The 21,477-nt window shown below is 38.6% G+C and overlaps 1 protein-coding gene across 1 annotated transcript in view; it reads right to left on the minus strand.

Annotated features, from left to right (window-relative positions):
* LOC102819007 (putative leucine-rich repeat-containing protein DDB_G0290503-like) overlaps nt 1-21,477 on the minus strand; it is a gene marked incomplete at its 3' end in the record, with an annotated part of 310,097 nt that overhangs the window by 170,897 nt on the left and 117,723 nt on the right. The window contains exon 9 of the mRNA XM_006877591.1: nt 21,123-21,174. Coding sequence (XP_006877653.1) covers nt 21,123-21,174 — 52 coding nt within the window. The remainder of the gene's footprint in view (nt 1-21,122; nt 21,175-21,477) is intronic.

Genomic DNA, 21,477 nt, shown 5'->3' on the forward strand with positions numbered 1-21,477 from the left:
GGCAACTGTGCTTATCTGGACCTTAGGCAAAGCCTTACTACGCAGTCCTCGCACAATCACACAATACAGAAAGCAACAGTTTCTATATAAACAAAGGTCATTCTTTTCAGCCCTTCATGGAGATGCAGTTAACAGTATAAAGCACTCAAGGAAAATCCACTTGCAGTTTCTACGTACTACCTGAAGACCATGTCCTGGGTGCAGTGGAAGCTACAGGTACTGATGCACACAATCGTTTTTATAATCTTTGAAATAAAGATTAAAGTTCACTTAAGTCATTCATGCATTAACCCAAATAAAAATAAAATAGCAAAAGTACCAAATGATCATTTGAAAATTTTCAAAAGGCCAAAAGTGTCCCATTTATACAATGGTGGGAGACTTCATCAGGGGTTTCTGAAAAGTCCAGGACTGTTTCAGCTAAACCAGAGGGCACACAATTTGTATCACGGAAGTGCCTGGGTCAATGAAGCCAATAAGATAAAAAGTGATAGTCCCTTACACATGGATATGATCTTGGACGGTTAGATTATTGAGAAAATCAATTTCAGACAAGTTTCTAAACTGTGCTATATAACTAGATACAAGTGAGAAACTTTTCAATAAAAATTGTATATAATGTCATTTTAATTGAAAAAAAAAAGAATGAAATGAAGACTGTATCTTGCTGTTGAAGAGAAAGGAGCAGTTATGGTGTGGGCACTGGGGTTGGGCACTGGCCACTCAGGTGATGCTGAGTAGGAAGCATTTGATTTTCTCTGGTGCTTACACCTTTGGGGCCTGTCTCTGGTGTGGCTGTACAGTGTTTATCCCAAAGTGTCTGAGTTAGCCAGTTTGAGGAAGGGGTCATGCTTTCTGTGCTTGCTTCTTTCACACAGCTGAAAAACAAAACAAAACCAAGTGCTGAGGTGCCACAGCATGGCTTTGTAGCTCCCAGCAGAGAAGGGGAGACAGGCAAGAGGCTGGTGGTCCTGTTTTGGCTGCTCCTAGGGGAGCAAACATACCTCCTCTCCACTGGTCCCATCACAACAAATCATAGCACACTCCCTCACAGTCACAGCTGCCTCCTGGGCCCCCGTCTTCCTCACCACCCATTGGTCCAGTCTGTCATGTCTCTCAGCCCACTGGAGGTATCAGAGCTAGCCTCCACTTTTGTTATTGAATGATTCTCTGGGCAAATTATTGAATGATACAGAAAACTTCAAAAGAAGATGGAAGAAATACACAGAGTCACTGTACCAAAAGGAAATAATTAATGTTCAACCAGTTCAAGAGGTAGTATATGATCAAGAGCCAATGATACTTAAGGAATAAGTCCAAGGAACATTGCAGGAATTGGCAAAGAACAAGGCACCAGGAATTGATGGAATAAAAATTGAAATCTTTGAAGAAAGTGAGGCGGCACAGGAGGCACTCACTCATCTCTGCCAAGAAATTTAGAAGATAACTATCTGGCTGACTGATTGGAAGAGATCCATATGTGTGCCCATTCCAAAGAGAGGTGACCCAATGGAATGTGGAAATCATCGGACAATCTCTTTGATACCCCATGCGAGTACAGTTTTGTTAAAAGTAATACAGAAATGGCTACAATCATACATTGACAGAGAACTTCCAAAGGTTCAAGCTGGATTCAGAAGACGCCGTGGAATGAGGGCTATCATTGTTGATGTGCAATGGATCTTGGCTGAAAGAAGAGTATATCAGAAAGATGTTTACCTGTGCTTTATTGACTACGCAAAGGTTTTCAATTGTGTAGATCATGACAAACTATGGACAACATTGCGAAATATGAGTATTCTGGAACACTTAACTGTGCTCATGAGGAATGTGTACATGGACCAAGAGGCAGTTGTTCAAACAGAATATGGGAACACTCAATGTTTTAAAATTAAGAAAGGTGTTCAACAGGGCTGGATTCTTTCACCATACTTATTCAACCTGTATGCTGAGCAAATAATCTGAGAAGCTGGGTCCTATGAAGAAAACATGGCATCAGGATTGGAGGAAGACTCGTTAACAACCTGCAATATGCAGATGATACAACCTTGCTTGCTGAAAGTGAAGAGGACTTAAAATATTTACTGATGAAGATCAAAGAGCACAGCCTTTTGTATGGATTGCATCTCGATGTCAAAAAAAACAAAAATCCTCACCACTGGACCAACAAACAACATTCTTATCAACGGGGAAAAGACTGAAGTTGTCAATGACTTCATTCTTCTTGGATCAACTAGCCACACTCATGGAAGCAGCAGTCAAGAAATCAAATGACGTATTGTATAAGGCAAATCTGCTGCACAAGACCTTTTTAAAATGTTGAAGAGCAAAAATGTCAACTTGAGGACTAAGGTATGCCTGAACCAAGCCATGGTATTTTCAATAACCTCCCATGCATGCGAAAGCTGGACAGTGAATAAGGAAGACCATAAAAGAACTGATGCTTTTGAGTTATAGTGTTAGAGGAGAATACTGAAAGAGCCATGGACTGCCCATAGAACCAACAGATCTATGTTGGAAGAAGTTAAGTCAGACTGCTCCTTGGAGACCAAGATGGCCAAACTTCATCTCATACTTCGGACATGTTGTCAAGAGGGACCAGTCACTGGAGAAGGATATCATGTTTGGTAGGGTGGAGGGTCAGAGATAAAGAGGAAGACCCCCAGTGAGATGTATTGGCAAAGTGGTAGCATTAATGGGCTCAAGTGTAACAATGGGCAGTGCTTCGTTCTGCTATGCATAAGATTGCTATTAGGTGATACCGACTTGATGGCACCTAATAATAACAACAAAAACAACTCCAGGGGAAAAGTGTGAGACAAGCTATCAATGGCTCATATGCAAGTTCATGCTGAAGCTGAAAAAAATTAAAGCAAGTCCGCAAGAGCCTAAATATGACCTTGAACATATCCCACCCATATTTAACAGACCATCTCAAGAATACATTTGACAATGTATCTGAAGTATGAGATATGAAGTCTGGCCATCCTGGCTTCAAAGGAACTCTCGGGTTGTATGTCTTCCAACACTGGTTTGTTTGTATTTTTAGCAGTCTGTGGTACTTTTAATATTATGCTCCAACACCACAATTCAAATGCATCAATTCTTCTACAGTCTTATTTATTCAATATCAAACTTTCACATGAATATAAGGTTATTGAAAATACCATGGCTTGGGACTTGGGCACCTAAGTCCTCAAGGTGACCTTGAATACTTTAAAGAGGTCTTGTGTAGCAGATTTGCCTAAATCAATATGTCCTTTGAATTCTTAACTGCTGCTTCCATGAGAGTTGGTTGATCTGAGCCAAATGAAGTCTTTGACAACATCAATCTTTCTTCCAGTTATCTTGATGTTATTTATTGGTCCACTAGTGAAGATTTTTGTTTTCTTTACATTCAAGTGTAACGCATACAGAGGGTTATGGTCTTTGACCTTCATCAGTTAAGTATTTTAAGTCCTCCTCACTTTCAGCAAGCAAGTAGTATCATCTGCATATTGCAGGTTATTAATGAATCTTCCTCCAACACTGATGCCATATTTTCCAAACTATAATCCAGTTTCTCAAATTATTACTCAGCATACTGACTAAGTATGGTGAAATAATACAACCTTGGTGCTCACCTTTTTTTTTTTTTTTTTTTTTTTTTTAGATCATTCAGTGTCCCCTTGCTCTGTTCCTGCAACTGTCTCTTGGTCAATGTATAGGTTCCTTGTGAGCACAATTAACTGCTCTGGAATACTCAGTCTTCGAAATGCTGTCCATAGCTTGTTGTGATCCACACAATCAAAAGCCTTTTCACAGACAACAAAACACAGAAAAAACGTCTTTCTGGGATTCTCTCCTTTCAGTCAAGATCCATCTGATGTTAGCAATGATATCCCTCAATTTATGTCTTCATCTGAATCCGGCCTGAACCACTGGAAGTTTCCTATCAATATACTGTTGCAGCCAAGTTTGAATTGTCTTCAGCAAAATTTTACTTACGTACAAAATTAATGATGTTATGGTTCAATGATTTATGAATTCTGTTGGGTCAACATTCATTGGAATAGGCACAAATATGGAACTATCCCAGTCAGCTGACCATGTACTGTCTTCCAAATTTCTTGGCATAGATGAATGAGTGCCTCCAGTGCCACATCAGTTTGTTGAAAGATTTGTATTCATCAATTTAATACAATTCAATTTGTATTCCATCAGTTCCTGGAGCCTTGTTCTTTGCCAATGCCTTCAGTGCACCTTGAACTTCTAACTTCTGTATCATTGATCTTGATCATATGCTACCTTTCAAAATGGTTGAACATCAACCATTTTTTTTTTGGTACAGTGCCTCTGTATTCCCTTCATCTACTTTTGATGTTTTCTGCATCATTCAATATTTTCCCATTGTTGTTATTGTTAGGTGCCATTGAGTCAGTACAGACTCATAGCGACACTATGCAAAGCAGAATGAAACACTGCCTGATCCTGGGCCAACCTCACTACTATTGCCACACTTGAGTCCATCAATGCTGCCAATAGGGCAATCCATCTCATTGGGTGGGGTCTCCCTCTTTTTCTCTGACCCTCCACTTTACCAAACATGATATCCTTCTCCAGCAACTGGTCCCTCCTAACAATATATCCAAAGTATGAAAGATGAAGCCTGGCCATCCTGACCTCCAAGACGGCCTCTGGCTGCACTTCTTCCAATATTTTCCCATAGAACCCTTCAATATTGAAAGTCAAGACTGGAATTTTTTTCTTCAGTTTCTCAGCTTAAGAAATGCTGAGTGTGTTCTTCCCTTTTGGTTTTCTCACTCCAGATCACTGCACATTTCATTATCATATTTGACTTTGTCTTCTCAAGCTGCATTTAAAATTTTCAATACAGCTCTTTTACCTCCTTTTACTTTAGCATCTCTACAATAGAGAGCAAATTTCAGAGCCTTTTATGACATCCATTTTTCTCTTTTTCTTCTTTCTTGTCTTCTTAATGACCTTTTGCTTTCTTCCTGTATGATGTTCTTGATGTCATCCTGCAATTCTTCTGGTCTTCAGCCATTAGTGTCTATTGCATCAAATCTATACTTGAGATGATCTTTAAATTCATGTGGGATATGTTCAAGGTCATATTTTTGCTCTTGTGGACTTGTTCTCATTTTCTTTACCATCATACTGAACTTGCATTTGAGCAATTGATGTACTGTTCCACAGTCTTCCCCTGGACTTGTTTTAACTGTTTGTATGGTGCTTTTCTACCATCTCTTTCCATAGATGTAGTCAATTTGATTTCTGTTTATGCTATCTGGTTAAGTCCATGTGTATAGTCATTTTTTATGCTGTTTGCCACCACAGTATTGCACACCAATACATGAGTGGTGCTGACCAAATATAAATTTTTGAGTTGATAATTTTGTATGGCCCACAAATGATGTCATAATTTTTGACAGAATAAAGGTTCACCACCCAGCTCTGATGCAAGGTAAGAGAGGCCTGACATACAGGATTTATACACCTTCCCTGCTAAGTGGTGAGGGCCCCATAATATGGAAGCAAGATAGCTCAGATAATATAGACTTTGAAAGGTTCAGCAACACAGATTTAGTACCAGTGTAGGAATCTTCCTGCCATCAATGCGAGGTTCAGCAAGGCCCCGTGGAATAGCAGAAGCGTCAGACAACGTGGTATATAGCCTTAGGTAAAAGTGACATGAACATAGCATCTTCCCTAAACCCCAGCATGCCTGCTTAGTAACTTAAGAAAGTACATTTCTAACTTAGGAAAGGGCAATTATTTCCGCTTTTGAAATCTGTTGTTATTGTTTACCATTTGTTTTCTATAAACAATAATAATGATTTCACTTTGTCAACACTGTGAGTCTCTGGTATCTACCTTACCATAGCACCCATGTAATGGTTGATGCCAGGGGGTATGTATTGCTCATTCCTTATGGCTACCTAGAAACTTGAGTACAGCTGTCTGCATATACAATGCAGACAGACACACATTAACATTCAAGAGGGAGTTTGAGCATTTTTATATAAATTCTTCCCAATTGTATGCCTGACCTTAGAAACTCAGATGCATAAGGTATAATTAAAGCAGTCTAGCAAAAACTAAAAGAACTGAAATTCAATTTGAACTGCTGAATGCATACAGAATTTATATCCAATCATGTTAATTATATATTAAAGTAAAAAAAAAAATACATTACCAAACATCAGAGAAACACATCAAAATCCAGATTCTCAACAACATAAGTTCAAGGACTTATGTCTATATGTATGAAATCATACTTCAGTATGATTTTATACCTCAACATAAACAAAAATCCTTACAACTGTACCAATACACAACATCAGAAAAACTGTTCAATGTGTCAAGAATTCCATTTTACTTGAATGAACAATAAAGATGCATAGAAGCAACAGTTAAGAACTCAAATGACATATTTCATTGGGCAGAGCTGCTACAAAAGTCTTCTTTAACTGTTCAAAAGCAAAAGGGTCACTTGGAGGACTAACCCAAGATATAATTTTTTCAGTCATCGCATGTGCATGTGAAAGTTGGACAATGAAAAAGGAAGATCAAAGAAGAGCTGATGCATTTCAAATATGATGTTGGCTAAGAACATAATGGAGACCTGATATGGCACTGTAGGACAAGCACTGGACTCCTAACCTCAACACCAGCAGTTCAAACCCACCAGCTGCTCCTTGGAATCCTGATACAGGGTCACTATGAGTCAGAACTAACTAAACAATAATCAACAACGAAAAGAACATGATAGCCACTACCAGCCCATTTCAGTTTGTTAATATATAGGCCATCGATCTTTATGCATTCTACTACATTTTTGATGACTGCCAATTTTCCTAGATTCATACTTAATATACACCACGTTCCAATTACTAATGGATGTTTGCAGCTGCTTCTTCTCCTTTTGAGCCATGCCACCCCAAAGCTTTGCTCCATCTAGGTCATTAAAGAGGACTCTGCTTTGAGGAGGCAGCTCTTCATCACTTGTATTTTGAGTGCCTTCCAACCTGAAAGGGTTCATCTTCCAGCACTGTTAAAAACAATGCTTCACTACTATTCAACCCCTCAAAAGTGGACCACCTATTCTTCTTCCTAGTTTGTTCTTAGTCTGGAAGCTCCACCTGCTCAGAATAAGTAACCCTGCTGGTATTTGAAACACTTGGGCATGATTTCCAGCATCACAGTAACATGCAAGCCACCACAGAACAACAAACTGACATACATGGGAGGAATATCAATTGAAATGGTTCAGCAAACTGATGCAGTGCTGGAAGCTGTCACTAGTTTATGCCAAAAAATTTGGAAGGCAGCTACCTGGTCGAAGAGACCCATGTTTGTGTCCATTCCAAAGAAAGGTCACCCTTCAGAATGTAGAAATTATTGAACAATATCAGTCATATTAAGTACAAGTAAAACTTTGCTGAAGATTATTCAAAAACAGTTGCAACAGTACATCAATAGGGAGAGGCCAAAAATTCAAGTTGGATTCAATAGAGCACAAGAAATGTGGGATATCACTGCTGACATCAGAAGGATCTTGGCTGAAAGCAAAGAATATCAGAAAAATGTTTAATTATGTTTTATTGACTATGCAAAGGTATTTGACTGCGTGGATCATAAGAAACTATGGACAGCATTGCAAAGATTGGGAATTCCAGAACACTTAATTGGGTTCATGAGGAACTAATACATGCACAGATGAAGAGGCAGGTGCTGAAACAGAAGAAGGTGCTACTGCATGATTTAAAATTAGGAAAGGCATGTGTCAGGGTTGTATACAATCTTTATGCTGAGCAAATAGATTGAGAAGCTGGGACTTCTCATAAGAACATGAAGAAGAACATGGCATCCAGATTGAAGGAGACTCATTAACAACCTATGATATGTAGATGACATAACCTTGAGAACAGAAAGCAAGGAGAACTTGAAGCATCATTTGCTGATGGAGATATAAGAATATAGTATTCAGTATGGATTACAACTATATGTAAAGAAAAAAGATCCTTACAACTGTGCCAGTAAACATCATGATAAATGGAAAAGAAATTGAAGTTGTCAAGAATTTCATTTTGCTTAGATCCACCATTAACACTCATGGAAGCAGCAGTCAGGAAACCAAATGATGTATTGCATCCATTACACAAGAGTTCTCTAAAGTGTTAAAGATCAACGACGTCACTCTGAGTACTAAAGTGCACCTGATCTAAGTCAGGGTGTTTGCAATTGCCTCACTGTTGCTGTTGTTGTTGTTAAATGCTGTCAAGTCTATTGCGACCCATAGCGACTCTATATGGAGTTTCCAAGGAGCAGCTGGTGAGCTTGAACCACCAACCTTGCAGTTCAAACAACTTTGCAGTCTGACACATTAGCCCACAGCTCCAGACCAGGACTCCTTATGCATGTTATTTATTAAGGAAGGCCAGAGAAGAATTGAGTCATTCAAACTGTGTGCTGCCAAATAATATTGAAAGTACCATGGACTGCCAAAGAAATGAACAAGTCTGTCTTCAAAGAAGTATAGCCAGAATGTTCCTTGGTATCGAGGATGGTAAGAATTCATCTCATGTACTTGGGACATGCTGTCAAGAGGGACCAGTCCCCAGAATAGATATCATACTTGGTAGGGCAGTGGGTCAACGAAAAAGAGGAAGAACCCCAACATGATAGATTGGCACCACTTCTGCAACAATGAGTGCAAACATAACAATTGTTAGGATGGCACAGAACAGGGCAGTGTTTCATTCTATTGTACATAAGATCACTATGAGTTGTAGCCAACTCAACAGCACAACAACAGCAATAATAATATACCATCATCTTCCAGAAGAATCAACAAAAAATCTGTCTTTGAAGAAGTACACAGAGAGTGCTCTTTAAAAGTGAGGATACTGAGAATTTATCTTGATACTTTGAGCACATTATCAGAAGGGATCAATTCCTAGAGAAAGACAATATGCACCAGTAAACATCATGATAAATGGAGAAATCAGTGAAAAAGGAAAATCCTCAACAGCATAGATAAACACAGGGTTGCAACAATGGACTCAGATACGGCAATGATTGTAAGGAGGGTACAGAATCAGGCAACATTTTGTTATGTTACACACAGTTCACTGCGAGTGACAGCCAGTTCAACAGCACCTAATACAACAATACTGCATTCACTATATCCTGGACATAATTTAGAATTATGTGACATTTGAAATAACAAAAAAATGTGAATTATTTCTAAGATAAAAGACACTCCACAGGGAGTTATCTCAAGACAAAGCAGATTTAGAATTTTAACACAAATCTTACACCAATAAACTGAGCCCTGGTGTGGTGCTGTAGGATAAGTACTGCACTAGTCAACAGTTCAAACCAACCAGCTACTCTTGGAAACCCTATATAGCATCGCTATGAATCAGAACTGACTTGACATCATACATCAAAAACATTATACCAAGAAAAGGAGCCCTGATGGTATTGTATGATTATCACAGGACTACTAACCACAGGTTGGCAGTTCAAACCCACAAGCCACTAGACAGGAGAAAAATGAGGCTTTCTGCTCCTGTAAGAAACCAAACACAGGGTCTCGATGAGTAGGAAATGACTTGATGGCACTGACTGAGTATTAGTTCAGCAGTCTCTAGATTCCCTGGACGGTACAAACGGTTAACATGTTTGACTAATATAGTCAGTGTTTATTTGGCAACCAAATTCCAAAAACTAAGACACTGAAATTCTATGGCACACAATTCCACTGTGACACATACCTGGTCATCATGAGTCTGAATCAACTCTACAGCAACAGATGTTGTAACAGGACTCAATATAAAGAAAATGCTCATCATGAATGAAAAAATAGAAGTATCAACAGAATGTTGTTGTTAAGTGTTGTCGAGTCATTTCCGACCCATAGCGACCCTGTATATGGTTTCCAAGGAGCAGCTGGTGAGCTTGAGCCACCGATCTTGCAGTTCAAATGGCTGCTCAACAAAATGTTGTTGTTATTATGTGCCGTGGACTTGGTTCCGACTCATACCAACCCTGTACAGGGTTTCTGAGGCTGTAAATCTTTACAGGAGCAGAAAGCCTCATCTTTCTCCCGCAGAACAGCTGGTAGTTTAGAACTGCTCACCATGAGTTTAGCAGCCCATTTCATAACCAATACTCTTATCAGAGCTCCAGGAAACTATTAAAAACAGAAATTCTAAAACTAGAAAACATAAAATTTCAATTATATGAATTTAAAATTTTGCTAGATGTACTTTTTGGAATACATTGAATATAAGACAATGGAAAGACAGAAAACTTGAAGAGAGATCAACAGAAAATACCCAACATGAGGACAAAGAGAACAAAGATTGGGAAAAAAATAGACAAAGACTCAGGTATCTGGGGGATGCTATCAAAGTCTAATATATGTTGTAGGTCAATATGAGATGGAATGAACTTGACAACAGTGGGTTTAAGAAGGGAAAAATAAAGAGGTAGAGAAATTATTTGAAAAAATATAGTTGAAAAAATTTTAAATTTGGTAAAAAATATAAATGTGCATACTCTGATGATCAGTAATCATGAAAGTGATGAATATAAAGAAAATAATGTTTACATACTTCACAGCCAAACTAGTGAAAACCAAGTAAAAAAAGAATGTCTTGAAAACAGTCTATGAAAAATGTCATTCCACAGAAAATCATCACTTGAATGACTTTATTTTTCATCAGAAAAAACAGAGACAGAACAAGAAAGAAAAAAACATCATTAAAGTAAAGAGCAAACTTCCCTTCTTTAAAAGACTATTTTAAGTAACAACAAAAATATAAACTATATTTTTATTTTTGTTGAAATTTACAAGAATATGCCATCTCTGATTGAAATAAAAATAAATCTTTTAACCATTCCTCAAGAGATTTCAATATATGGTCTACATGATTATTCCATAATCAGATTCAGAAACATACCATCTAGTGGATCTAAGCAATTTTAGAGAGGAAGACCAAATTGAACAATTTAAAAAGAAAGCTGTTACTAAAGCAGATCTAAAGGGCAGGCAGAAAGTAATGTGAAGAAAACATCAACTCTCTTGTAGAGTTATCTGATCAATGTGATTAGCATCTTAAATTAGGATCCTGAGACTTTTTTAAATAGGTTTCTTAATGTAAAAGTTCTAGAGGAAGTAAAATGGAGAAGAACTACTACTGAGAATAGATTCAAACATCTCATAAAGTAAATAGAAGAAATATCTCAGAGCACAGAGCAAACTGATAAGTTGGAAGACTGAAAGACTAGATACAGAAGTCATAATATTCAACTAGGAGTTTCAGAGGGATAAAAAGAAGAAAAAATATAATTAAAAAAAGAGAGAATTAGGAAAATAAAATCTTCCTTGAGTTAAATGAAAAATTTGAGACCTGGTAAAATTCCTAAGGTTCAATGAACAATGAAAACAAGATTGGGTTGCAGACAACACCAAACTACAGTTAAAGCAGGAATGGTCTAGCTAGCTAGCACAACAGAAAAATAATACTTTATCTTATTTAAGCCATTAAATGACATGGGGTCTTTTCTTGGGCTCCAGCTATCATGTAAAGAAACTTGGTCTATACTCCACGACAGACATTTCAAGCTCCAGCTGAGTTCCAAGCTAAATCCAAAAGAGAGAGAAAAAAACTCATTACCATCAAGCTGATTTTGACTCAAATGTCCCAGCACAACAGTAGAGTTGACCACAGGGTTTCCAAGGCTATAAACATTTACAGAATCAGACTAACACTTTATTTCTCTCACAGAGCAACTGGTACATTTGAACCAAGGACTTCTGGTTAGCAGCCCAGTGCTTAGCCATTTGCTCCACCAGGGCTCTTCCAACCTGAATGCAGACACATAGACAACTGCAGTCAACATGATGCCTAAGAGAACACTGTACAGCTGATCTGAGTAATCCCACAAATTCTGAAACATAAAACACTAAAGACCGAAGACCAGAAGAGTTGTGGGATGACATCAAGAACATCATACATGAAGAAAGCAAAAAGTCATTGAGAAGATAACAAAGAAGGAAAAGGTCAAAATGGATGTCAGAAGTGCCGCTGAAACTTGCTCTCCAGCATAGTGATGCTAAAGCAAATGGAAGAAATGAGGAGGTCCAAGAGCTGATCAGAAAATTTCAAAGATCAACTCAAGAAGATAAAGGCAAATATTACAACAAAATGTGCAAAGATTTGGAATCAGAAAACCAAAAAGGAAGAACACATGCTGCATTTCTCAACTAGGGGAACTGAAGAAAAGATTCAAGCCATGAACTTCCGTTACTGAAGAATTCTCTGGGCAAATTACTGAATGATGCAGAAAGCATCAAGAGAAGATGGAAGGAATACCCAGAGTCACACTACCAAAAGGAAATGGTTAATGTTCAACTGTTTAAGAGGTAGCATATGATCAAGAGCCAATAATACTGGAGGAAGTCCAAGGAGCATTGAGGGAATTGGCAAAGAACAAGGCACCAGGAACTGATGGAAAAAAATAGAAATCTTTCAAGAAAATGAGGCAGCATAGGAGGCACTCACTCATCTCTGCCAAGAAATTTGGAAGACAACTATCTGGCCAACTGATTGGAAGAGATCCATATTTGTGCCTATTCCAAAGATAAGTGACCCAACGGAATGCAAAAATCATCAGACAAACTCTTTGATATCCCATGCGAATAAAGTTTTACTAAAGGTAATACAGCAATGCAAGTATACATTGACAGAGAACTTCCAGAGGTTCAAGCTGGATTCAGAAGAGGCCGTGAAACAAGGGATAACATTGCTGATGTCCGAAGGATCTTGGCTGAAAGCAGAGAATATCAGAAAGATGTTTACCTGTGCTTTATTGACTATGCAAAAGTCTTCGATTGTGTGGATCATGACAAGCTATGGACAACACTGGGAAGTATGAGTATTCCTGAACGCTTAGTTGTGCTCATGAGGAGTCTGAATCTGGATCCAGTGGCAGTTGTTAGAACAGAACACAAGAACACTGACTGGTTTAAAATTAAGAAAGGTGTGCGACTAGGTTTTATTCTTTCACCATACTTATTTAACCTGTATGCTTAGCAAATAATTGGAGAGGCTGGGTTACATGAAGAAAAATGTGGCATCAGGACTGGAGGAAGACTCATTAACAACCTGCAATATGCAGATGATACAACCTTGCTTGCTCAAAGTGAAGAGGACTTAAAACATTTACTGATGAAGATCAAAGAGCACATCCTTCAGTATGGATTACATCTGAATGCCAAGAAAACAAAAATCCTCACCACTGGACCAATAAACATTCTTATCAACAGAGAAAAGATTGATGTTGTCAATGACTTCATTCTTCTTGGATCAACTACCAACATTCATGGAAGCAGCAGTCAAGAAATCAAACAACATATTGCATTAGGCAAATGTGCTGCACAAGACCTTTTTAAAGTGATGAAGAGCAAAGATGTCAGCTTGAGGACTAAGGTGCGCCTGACCCAAGCCATGGTATTTTCGAAAACTTCATATGCATGTGAAAGCTGGACAGTGAATAAGGAAGACCGTAGAAGAATTGATGCTTTTGAGTTATGGTGTTGGAGGGGAATATTGAAAGTGCCATGGACTGCCCATAGAACCAACAGATCTGTGTTGGAAGAATTGCAGCCAGACTGCTCCTTGGAGGCCAGGATGGCCAAAGTTCATCTCTCATACTTTGGACATGTTGTCAGGAGGGATTAGTCACTGGAGAAGGATACCATGTTTGGCAAGGTAGACGGTCAGAGAAAAAGAGAAAGACCCCCAACAAGATGGAATGGCCAAGTGGCAGCATCAATGGACTCAAGCGTGGCAACAGTGGTGAGGTGGGCCCAGGTTTGGGCAGTGTTCATTCTGCTGTGCCTAGGGTCGCTATGAGTAGGTATCAACTCAATGGCACCTAACAACAACAATGACTTGTGTGATGTTGGAAGCAGTGCCACTGGTATTTCAGGTTCTCCCATGGTGGGCAGATTTCAATGGATCTTTCAGACTAGCAAAAAACTTGACCAATGACAACCTTATGGATAGTAGCAGAGCACTGTCTGATATAACACTTGAGAGTGTGTCTGTCTGGTTGGAAGGCACTCAGAATGGGAAGAGCGGCCTGCTCAAAGCACTCACTGAGTCAACCTTCATGATGCAGATGGAGCAAAGTTGTCAGCACCTTCATATACTGGTGTGGCATGACTCAAACTGAAACATTGATACAACTGAGCAAGCAGCCTTAGGCTCACATGATTATTTTGTCTGCATATACTTTAAATAAATTTAAAATAAGTACTGGAATAATAGTGGCATTGCAGGATCAGCACTAGTCTGTGAACCACAAGGTTGGCAATTCAGAAACCCTATACAGGGTCGCTGTGAGTCAGAACTAAGTCAGCGGCACTTAACAATTTTGTGTAGCTTTCTAAAACATTTTATAAACATTACAATCACTTAAACAGATACATAGTCATAGTAACTGATTCTATTGATCATGCCTCCATGAGGAAGTAAAATTAAACAAAGTTCATTATTATTGCAAATACTGAGAAGGATTCAAATAGCCAAGCTTGCAGTACAGATTTCACTATTGATTAATTCTCTAATTTTAAGCAAATGCATTGATCTCTTTAAAATGAACTAGATATGCAGTGGTTCATAAAAGTGCTAGCAGGGGATGTGGGGCGACTTTATTCAAAATTCTCATCAAATTCACAGATCCTCTCTAAAGAAAAACTCTACCTACACAGAAATTTTGACTTTAAGGTCAGAAAAAAAATAATAATTTACAATACCATTGCTGTTGTTAAGTGTTGGTGAGTCAGTTCCGACCCATAACAACCCCGTATAAGGTTTCCAAGGAGCAACTTGCTGTTGTTGTTGTTAAGTATCGTGGAGTTGGAACCGACTCATAGTGACCCTGTACAGCGTTTCTGAAGCTGCAAATCTTTACGAGCAGAAAACCTCATCTTTCTCCCGCGGAAGACCTGGTAGTTTTGAACTGCCGACCTTGAGGTTAGCAGCCTGATTTGTAACCACTATGCTACCAGAGCTCCTCCTAAGGAGCAACTTGTTGTTGTTATGTGCCATGGAGTCGGTTCTGACTCATAGCAATCCTGTACAGGGTTTCTGAGGCTGTAAAACTTTACAGGAGCAGAAATCCTCATCTTTCGCCCACGGAGCAACTCACAGTTTCGAACTGCTGACCTTGAGGTTTGCAGCCCGATTCGTAACCAAGGAGCGACTAGTGAGGGTGAATTGCTGACCCTGTGGTTCAAAGTGACTTTGCAGTTCTGCACGTAAACCCACAGTACCACATAGAGACTTCTAATTTAAATAAGTGTTGTTGTTGTTGTTGTTGTTATGTGCCGTGGAGTTGGTTCCAACTCATAGCAACACTGTACACAGTTTTTGAGGCTGTAAATCTTTACGGAAGCAGAAAGTCTCATCTTTCTCCCACGGAACAGCTGGTAGTTTTGAACTGACAACCCTAAGGTTAGCAGCCCGATTTGTAACCACTATGCTACCAGAGCTCTTTAATTTAAATAAATAGTAATGTAACTCAAAACAGTGATTTTGCATCATGATGCCCTGTTTATTAGCATAAAAATATGTCCTAGAAACCATCCACACTCAAAGTGAGTAGATTTTATAATGTGTGGAGATCATGGGGACTATCTTAGAGTTCTGCCTACCACAATAACTGGCAACCTATTTTAGATACAGCATTACATGTAATTAAATTTAAATAAATAGAATCATCATAAAAAATGTAAATGATCTCCACACATCTACCAAGATGGCGAATCGGGTAGACATGCACTGAGGAGCTCCGATACCAACAACACAGAATACCGGGCCAAGCAGACTCAGGGGATGGTATTAGAACTCTGAACCACATATAAAGCAATATTTAGAAGGTTGGAAGGCTTACAGCTTGGGGAATTTGTAGCAGAATCAAGAAATCCATTGCTTTCTAATTCAAGACGCTCAGCTAGTCCTGGAGACGCCATCTTGGGAGAGAACCAGCAGGGGAAGGATCAGAACAGCCACGAATACCTGACAGAACCGTAGAGATACAGATGTGGACATTCTTTTTTTGGTATCTGTTCATTGGTCTCTTGCTGTCTGCACATCTCCATTCTGATGACTAGAGAGGATGCCAGAGCGAATGGATATCCCAGCCACCCCTGGAGGGTTCTACTACACATGCGCACAGATCTCCTCAAAATTTAAAGTAACAGTTTCCACTTAAAACCAAATGGCCACCACTCTTCTGTCAGTTTGTCATACTGTGGTGGCTTGTGAGTTGCTATGATTCTGAAAGTAATGCCACCAGTATTTTAAATACCAGCAGGGTCACCCATGGTGGACACGTTTCAGATGAGCTTCCAGACAAAGACAGAGATGAAGAAAGAGTGACGAATGACTTCTGAATCTTTAGTCACTGGAAACCTTATGAATAACAGAGAAACATTGTCAGATATAGTGACGGAAAATGAGCCCCTCAGCTTGAAATGCACTCGAAATGTGAATGGGGAAGAGCTGCCTCCTCAAAGCAGAGTTGACCGTGATAAAGCAAATGGTGAGAGAAAAAGCCCACAGAACTTTCATTTGCTAATCGGCCACAACTGAAAATGAAGTGATATAGCTGTAAACATCCATTGAAAATTGGATTATGGAATGTATGAAGTATGAATCTGGGAAAACTGGAAGCTGTCAAAAATTAAGTGGAACACATAAACATCAATATTTTAGGCATTAGTGAGCTGAAAGGGACTGGTATTGGCCATCGTGAATCTGACAACCACTGGTTTACTATGCCTGGAATGACAAATTGAAGAGGAATGGTGTTGCATTCATTAACAAAAATAACATATCCAGATCAGTCATGAGGTATAACACTGTCTGTGATAGGATAATATCCATGCACCTACAGGGAAGACCAGTTACTACCACTATTAATCAAATTTATGCACAACCACTAAAGCCAGTGAGGAAGAAATAGAAGGATTCTACCAACTTCTTCTATCTGAAATTGATCAAACGTGCTATCAAGATGTACAGATTATTACTGATGATTGAAATGCAAAGTTTGGGAGCAAAGAGGAAGGATCAGTAGCTGCAAAATATGGACTTGGTGATAGAAATGATGCTGGAGAATGCATGATAGAATTCTGCAAAACCAATGATTAGTTCATTTCAAATACTTTTGTTAGACAGCATAAGAGACAACTATACACGTGGAATACCTAGAAATCAAATTGACTACATCTGTGGAAAAAGACTATGGAAAAGCTCCATATTATCAGTGAAAACAAGGGTAGTGGCAGACTGTGGAACAGACCATCAATTACTCATATGCAAATTCAAAATGAAGCTGAAGAGAATGAAAACAAGTCCACCAGAGCCAAAACATGACCTTGAATATATCCCACCTGAATTTCAAGATCATCTGAAGAACAGATTTGATACATTAAACACTAAAGACTGAAGACCAGAAGAGTTGTGGGATGACATCAAGAACATCATACATGAAGAAAGCAAAAAAATCACTGAGAAGACAAGAAAGAAGGAAAAGCTCAAAATGGATGTCAGAGCAGACACTGAAACTTGCTCTGCAGCATGGCGATGCTAAAGCAAATGGAAGAAATGAGGAGGAGGTCTAAGAGCTGAACAGAAAATTTCAAAGATCAGCTTGAGAAGATAAAGCCAAATATGACAATAAAATGTGCAGAGATCTGGAATCAGAAAACCAAAAAGGAAGAATATACTCAGCAGATCTCAAACTAGGGGAAGTGAAGAAAAAAATTCAAGCCTTGACTTTTGTTACTGAAAGATTCTCTGGGCAAATTATTGAATGATGCAGAAATGATCAAGAGATGATGGAAGGAATACACAGTCACTGTACCAAAAGGAAATGGTTAATGTTCAACTGTTTCAAGAGGTAGCATGTGATCAAGAGCCAATGATACTAAAGGAGGAAGTCCAAGGAGCATTGTAGGAATTGGCAAAGAACAAGGTACCAGGAATTGATGGAATAAAAATTGAAATCTTTCAAGAAAGTGAGGCAGCACAGGAGGCACTCACTCATTTTGCTAAGAAATTTGGAAGACAACTATCTGGCCGACTGACTGGAAGAGATCAATATTTATGCCCATTCCAAAGAGAGGTGACCCAACAGAATGCAGAAATCATCGGACAATCTCTTTGATATCTCAAGCGAGTAAAGTTTTGCTAAAGGTAATACAGAAACGGCTACAATCATACATTGACAGAGAACTTCCAGAAGTTCAAGCTGGATTCAGAAGAGGCCGTGGAATGAGGAATATCATTGCTTATGTCCGATGGATCTTGGCTGAAAGCAGAGAATATCAGAAAGATGTTTACCTATGCTTTATTGACTATGCAAAGGTTTTCGATTGTGTGAATCGTGACAAGCTATGGAGTATTCCGGAACACTTAATTGTGCTCATGAGGAATCTGAACCTGGACCAAGTGGCAGTTGTTCGAAGAGAACATGAGAACACTGAATGGTTTAAAATTAGGAAAGGTGTGTGACAAGGTTGTATTCTTTCACCATATTTATTCAACCTGTATGCTGAGAAGCTGGGTTCTATGAAGAAAAACGTGGCATCAGGATTGGAGGAAGACTCACTAACCATCTGCAATATGCAGATGATACAACCTTGCTTGCTGAAAGTGAAGAGGACTTAAAATATTTACTGACGAAGATCAAAGAACACAGCCTTCGGTATGGATTACATCTCAATGTCAAGAAAACAAAAATCCTCACCACTGGACCAATAAATAACATTCTTATCAATGGAGAAAAGATTGACGTTGTCAAGGACTTCATTCTTCTTGGATCAACCATCAACACTCACGGAAGCAGCATTCAAGAGATCAGACGATGTTATTGCATTAGGCAAATCTGCTGCACAAGACCTTTTTAAAGTGTTGAAGAGCAAAGATGTTAGCTTGAGGACTAAGGTGCACCTGACCCAAGCCATGGTATTTTCAATAACCTCATAAGCATGCGAAAGCTCGACAGTGAATAAGGAAGACCGCAGAAGATTTGATGCTTTTGAGTTATGGTGTTGGAAGAGAATATTGAAAGTACCATGGGCTGCCAAAAGAACCAATAGATCCATTTTGGAAGCAATGCAGCCAGAGTGCTCCTTAGAGGCCAAGATGGCCAAACTTCGTCTCTCATACTTTGGACATATTGCCAGGAGGGACCAGTCACTGGAGAAGGATATCATGTTTGGTAAGGTGGAGGGGCAGAGAGAAAAAGAGGAAGACCCCAATGAGATTGATTCTCCAAGTGGCAGCATCGATGGACTCAAGCGTGGCATCAGTTATGAGGTTGGCCCAACATTGGGCAGTGTTTCGTTCTGCTGTACATAGGGTCGCTATGGGTTGGTTCCTACTTGATGGCACCTAACAACAAAAAGTCTATAAAATCTACTCACTTTGAGTGTAGATGGTATCTAGGACATATTTTTATGCCAATAAATAGAGCATCATGTTGCAAAAATCACTGCTTTGATTGAGTTTCATTACATGGTAAAGGTGACGGACTGTAACTATGACTGTTACTCTGTCTTACTAGGAAAAGCCTTTCCTGCTGACCTGAAAGAAACCACCGGCTGTTAGGATGTGAAATTCCTTGGAGAAAGCCATGTGTCAGACTAATGCAGATTGCCTCTAGAAGCTAAGGACCTCAATCCTACAAACACAAGGAATGGAATTCTACCATAGCATTGTAGCTTGCAAAGAAATACACCGTGGCCTTATTATAGCCTGCTGAGACCCGAAGCCCAGGACACAACTAATCCATGCCTGGACTCCTAACCCACTGAAACTATAACAAATGTATACTGATTTGAACTGCTAAACATGTATCAAATGTTATGCAGCAATAGAAAACTAATATCACGAACTGGACATTTTGTACTCAGTATCTCAAATATCACTCTCATTTTCCCCAGATATAAATCCATTGCTGTCAATTCTGACTCAGTGACCTTGTAGACTATTATTTGAATGATATGCATGCATAACTCCAGCCACCCACTAAAATAGGTGGTATGTGCTATGACAGTTATTAAGAAGTTAATTTATAGGAAAATATAGGAATAACATTCCAAAACCAAAATAAAAGAAGTTAGGTTCCTTGGATTCCCTTCAGTGGAACACATTAAGAGTAAGCTATATATATAGCCTTTGGTTGTTTAAATTTATTACATATTCCTGAGTGTTTTTGTGTACATTCCCTCACCCCAAAAAAAGAAAGAAAACAGAGGGAATGGAAGCAAATACAGTTGAATGATGATGCACAGAGGCGATTAGGAGATTATAATCATTACAGTGAAATGATGAGTGCAAAACAAATGTTCTTCCATGTAAACTATCACTCAGTTCACAATTAAAAAATTATTTTCAATGATATATTTGACATACGTTAGAACAGAATTATGACAAATTTGTCAGCTTTAACCCTATCATAAATCAGGACTACTTGTACACATATAATCACAAACATAAAGCAATTCTTTCCTGCAAAATCTTTGCAATCAATAAATAAAGGCTAGCTCTCATAAAAGAAACAATAACAAAAGAGTGGGCTATATAGTTTTACAATATACTTTCTGTTTTTCTTCTTGCTCCTCTTACACCAGAAAGGCAAATACTGTTGCATCCACTTTAATTATAGAAAAATATGAAATTCAAATAGGTTAAAGAGACTTCCCCAAAGCCACATGACTACTAAGTCCCTGTTCCAATTCCCAATATAATGTCTGCTCCTTCATAATGTTGTCTCTAGTGGGACAAAACATGTTAATTTTCACAGCCTTCACAGTTCACATGTCTGGGCTTACCATTTTATTTTATGAAACTTGCTAGGAAAAGTAAACAAAAAAAGCAATATCTTAGGATGAATTATAGTACACACAAACACACTGAGAGAGAGAAAAGAAAGAGAGAGAGAATACATATATTCACTACATATTAATGACATCAGCACATAAAATTATCAAAGCATTAATCAAACATAGATGTACATATAGTTACCTGTATTTCAAGAATATCTTTTGTTTTTGACTGTTTGGTCACAGACTTCTTCCTATAATTAAAAGTATTTTTAAATGCACCATGTTTTTAAATGCAACAGTGCTTTGCTTTCTTGGGGATGACTTTAAGCCATTTTATAGGAATGAGATTTTTCCAAAGAAATTCATGTAAATATTTTTCAAAATCTCTAAAATTGATGCAGGTAAAATGACTGTTATTCAGTAACCCAGAAATTAATTGGAACTTAATCCAACAGCATTTTAGGAGGTTGTGGAACAATATACACTTGTCTGGGGATATTCATCAGCTACACGCTCAAATTTATGATATAAGTAATTCTCAAAGTGAACACTGC

Source organism: Chrysochloris asiatica, unplaced genomic scaffold (assembly GCF_000296735.1).
Source record: "Chrysochloris asiatica unplaced genomic scaffold, ChrAsi1.0 scaffold00532, whole genome shotgun sequence".
In the NCBI taxonomy this organism is placed as follows: domain Eukaryota; kingdom Metazoa; phylum Chordata; class Mammalia; order Afrosoricida; family Chrysochloridae; genus Chrysochloris; species Chrysochloris asiatica.